We start from the raw sequence: 4,455 nt of genomic DNA, 5'->3' as shown, positions 1-4,455 counted from the left end.
GCCATTGATAAACTTATCCTCCATGGATCTATCTGATCTCCTTTGAAAACTGTTTACTCCTGTGGCCATCACTACACCCTCTGACAGCGAATTCCACCTTTTCATCACTCTCTGTGTCAAGTAGTATTTCTTTTTGTCCGTCCTGAACCTACTGCCCATCAGCTTTATTGGATGCCCTCGAGTTCTAATAGTTTGGGAGAATTTTTTTTCTTTGTCAACTCTCTCCACCCCATGAATAACTTTATCAGTCTCCACCATGTCCCCCCTTAGTCATCTCTTCTCTAAACCGAAAAGTTCTAGAGCCCACCACCTCCCGAGGTAGCCTGTTCCACCTCATGAGAAAAGCAATAGGCAAGCATTACAGCATCTTCTCCCCCACACAACCTCCAGCAGTTATCTTTTGCATTCCAACGCAGGAGCAGGATGATAGAAACCAAGCCGGGTGCAACAGGGAAAGGATATGTACACAGAGGTCACAGAAAACAGAATGGCAGCTTGCTGACAGCAGGATGGCTCCAATGATTCAAAAGGAAGAAGGAGGGTTGTAGTTGGAGGGTGCAGGCTTCCCCACATTTGGCATCGTTAACTGGTTGCTTGTTCATGTTTATCTTGCTCATCCTTCAAGGTGCTTAGGCCGGTGTATGTTTTATTCTCACAACAACCCTGAAAGGTAGGCAAGGCAGAGAGGGTACAATTGGCCCAATGTTACAGCCAATGCCATGGGGGTCTCAGGGTTTCCTCTACAATGATAGTATTTATTTATGTCATTTATATGCTATTTCCCCCCTCCCCCAATAGGGACCCAAACTCGTTTACAACTCTTGTCCCACGTCCATTTCACCCTCACAACAACCCTTTGAGGTAGGTCAGGCCGAGAGTGTGTGACTGTCCCACGGTCACCAGCAAACTTCCATGGCGGAGTGGGGATTTGAACCTGGGTCTCCTAGCCTGATGCTTTAACCACTACACCATGCTGATATTCTTTACAGGGTTCATTCACAGAAACTGTACACTGGGCAATTACTGGTCTGAGCCATTCCCACCGTACTCTGTTGCCTGTGGATTTGAAGAAAGTTTAACAAAAGGACCAGAAGATCAGGTCAGTGAAGACTTGGTATTAAATCAAGAAGCTAAAGTCAACAAAATATTTCCCATGTAACCCCCTCCCGACATTATTTCCTCTTTACCTCCTCCTGGCATCCCCTGTATCTTCAACTTTCCCTCTTTCCTTTTTTCCGTCCCACCCACCCTCTACCCTGGCTTTGATGAGTCCTTCCTTAATGGCCAAAAGAGCCCTGGAAAAAGCCCTCCTCCCTCCCTTCTGCCCTTTCTGACAGAAACCAAGGCTTGAAGGCTGGCAATACTATCATGGTTGCCTAGCAATGGCCACTGAGTGCATCAGTTTCTTTAAACTGCAGGTGCTGTTCTGTCATTTTGGACATTTTTAGCTGCCTTCCATACACGCCCCCCCCCCGAAAGATCTGTCTCATCTGCCCATGGCCCCAATCAATGTTCCGTCTAAGCCGTGGAGTCTTGTGAGCAAAAATTCTACTTTGTGAGCTACTGGGCATTAAAGTTGTGAGCGAGCGATTTGGCTGCTGCATAAACTAGCTTGCTCTGGAGCCATCTTTCCTGAGCGAAGACAAAAATGTGTGAGCTGGAGGCTAAAAAACTGTGAGCTAGCTCACACTAACTCAGCTTAGAGGGAACACTGGCCCCAATGTCTGAAGTATCCATAGATAGGGCCACACTGGAAACTAGATGTAGTGATATAAGAACAAAATCGATTGGTTCGTGATGAAAATTAGCATAATGTGGTGTGTGGGGGAAAACAGCTATCTGCAAGCTATCTGTACTATAACCAAATGGTTTAGGAAGGTGCTTCATAAAGGGGAAGAGACTGTGCATAATAGGATCAATTGTCTTTTTGCTGTGCATATTTATTTATTTAATTAATTAGATTTCTTGCCCGCCCTTCCCTGCACAGCAGGCTTAGGGCGGGTTACAACATGGAGACGGTAGCTTATCGTATTCAGTTGCATAAACTCTGGGGCGGACAGTTCAGGTTTAGGGGAAATACGGTGGCCGTACCAAAACTGTACGGTCTCGAAAGAGAAACTTTCGGATACCTCTTTGCTGGTAGATGCATGCACTCTCTAGTATTCTTAAAGGTGTCATTAACTTCGATGAGTTTTTGTGTGTCTGTACTGGGAGCAGCGGTGGCTCAGAGGGTAAGATGCTGAGCTGCAGACTGGAAGGTCGGTAGTTCAGCAGTTTGAAACCCGAGTGCCGCAAGACGGAGTGAGCTCCCGTCTCTGGCCCCAGCTCCTGCCAACCTAGCAGTTCGAAATCAAGAAATTGCAAGTAGATAAATAAGTACCGCTTTGGTGGGAAGGTAACCGTGCTCCGTGCACTTCGGCGTTGAGTCATGCCGGCCACGTGACCACGGAAACGTCTTTGGACAGCGCTGGCTCTTCGGTTTGGAAACAGAGATGGGCACCACATCCCTAGAGTCTGATTCGACTGGCTTTCGAGCAAGGGAGACCTTTACCTGCACTGGGATACGGCTTTGTAGTTACTGTTGCTGCAGTTAAAATTGTTTATTATAATTATTTATAACTGTTTATTCATGTACTCGCTTGGTTGATTAAGAATGAAGGGTTTTTTTTTAAATCCTCAGTGAAGCAACTCTGAAGGAAAAAAACCGACAGTTGATAAGCAGTAAATTGACAAAAGTAAAACAACATACAATTGTTAAAAACCTATATAAAACATCCATTCATATAACCATTACATGGCAGTCTGTAGCATAATTAATAGCTAGTCCCCCAAAACTCTACCTATGTGTGTCCGTAGGTGGAACGATACTAAAGCGAGTGGGTGGATGAGGAGAGGAAATAAAGTAGAGCAGAACAGGGCAGGAGAGGCCATTATAAGCGGACTATCGCATGGTCAAAGCAGTGGTATTCCCAGTAGTCATGTATGGCTGCGAGAGCTGGACTGTAAGGAAGGCCAAGCGGCGAAAAATAGATGTTTTTGAATTATGGCGCTGGAGAAGACTCTTGAGAGTCCCTTGGACTGCAAGAAGATCAAATCAGTCAATAGGGTTATGATGTCATAGTGTCCACTATGGAGCACCAACATTATTGTGGATTTTGACTGATCAAGAAAGACTCATTAGCATACAAGTGGAAAGATGGTGATTAAGGTTTATTGCTATGCAAAATGTTTGGGCTAGGCTGTGTTTTTAAGTTTTTGCTGTGGATATTTATTCACTGTCTTAGCTGGTTCTTGTGACATGCCTGAATACGCTGTTATGTTGTTTTATTCTTTTAAATAATTTTTTTTAAATTAAAAAAAAGAAAGAAAGACTCACTTCTTCTGATCGCTGAACGACCTCCTAGAAAACAGCGTGGTTCCTGAGAAGGTAGGCGTTGACCATCTCGGGTGCAGGAATCCGAATGCCAATGCACGTGTTTCAGTCGTCAAGAAGAAATGCTTCTTCTCAAGTCTTCATTCTCCTCCTCCTCCTCCTCCATGGTTACCAAGGGAGACCATGCTCGAACTCTGACAGCCAAGTTGTCCCCCACGTGTATCTATTTCTGAATGTTGTCTTTTCCTCCACAGAAATCGTACTATTCGGCATTCTGGTACATCTACACCGCCGGCTATGCGACGTCCCTGGTTTCACTCTTTACGGCCCTCCTCATCTTTACCTTCTTTCGGTAAATGCTGACCTAGCCTTTCATAAATAGCACCTTCATCCACACTTTGCTTCATCTCTTTTGGCTTTCCCAGTTTCGTATCCACTGTTCCTTTGGTTCGTTTCACACAATGTTTAAGATTACCTTTGCTTTTCTCTATAAATACACCTTGGTGGGGTCTGAATTGGCGATAGCTGGCCAGAAGGGAGATCTTGGAGTTGTGGTAGATATCTCACTGAAGATGTCGACTCAGTGGGTGACTGCAGTTACAAGAGAAGAGAAGAAGAGAAGAGATTGGATTTATACCCTGCCCTTCACTATCCAAAGGTGTCTCAGAGCAGCTTACAAACTCCTTTTCCCTTCCCCTCCCCACAACACACACCCTGTGAGGTAGGTGGGGCTGAGAGAGCTCTTGACAGAAATGGCTATTTTTCAAGGACAGCTCTTATCAGAACCACGGCTTGCCCAAGGTCATCCAGCCAGGTGCAAGTGGAGGAGTGGGGAATCAAAGCCGGTTCTCCCAGATTAGAGTCCGCGTACTTAACCACTACACCAAACTGGCAAATACTATGCTATTAGGAAGCGGACTGAAATAAATTCAGCCATTATCATAATGCCCCTGTATAAATCGATGGTGTGACCTCATTTGGGATACTATGTACAGTTCTGGTCACCACACCTCAAAAAAGACGTTATAGCCTTGGAAAAGGTGCAGAAAAGGGCAACTGAAATGATTAAGGGGATGGAAAAC

The 4,455-nt window shown here is 45.2% G+C and overlaps 1 protein-coding gene across 1 annotated transcript in view; it reads left to right on the top strand.

Moving 5' to 3' along the window:
- Positions 1–970: 970 nt before the first annotated feature.
- LOC107122184 (vasoactive intestinal polypeptide receptor-like) overlaps positions 971–4,455 on the top strand; it is a gene marked incomplete at its 3' end in the record, with an annotated part of 10,864 nt that continues 7,379 nt past the window's right edge. Inside the window, exons 1-2 of the mRNA XM_015425211.1 lie at positions 971–1,099; positions 3,628–3,725. Coding sequence (XP_015280697.1) covers positions 971–1,099; positions 3,628–3,725 — 227 coding nt within the window. The remainder of the gene's footprint in view (positions 1,100–3,627; positions 3,726–4,455) is intronic.

This window comes from Gekko japonicus, unplaced genomic scaffold (genome assembly GCF_001447785.1).
Source record: "Gekko japonicus isolate JY-2015 unplaced genomic scaffold, Gekko_japonicus_V1.1 scaffold7825, whole genome shotgun sequence".
NCBI lineage: Eukaryota > Metazoa > Chordata > Lepidosauria > Squamata > Gekkonidae > Gekko > Gekko japonicus.
Note: the sequence above shows the minus strand (reverse complement) of the source record. Positions and strands in the feature narration are given on the sequence as shown.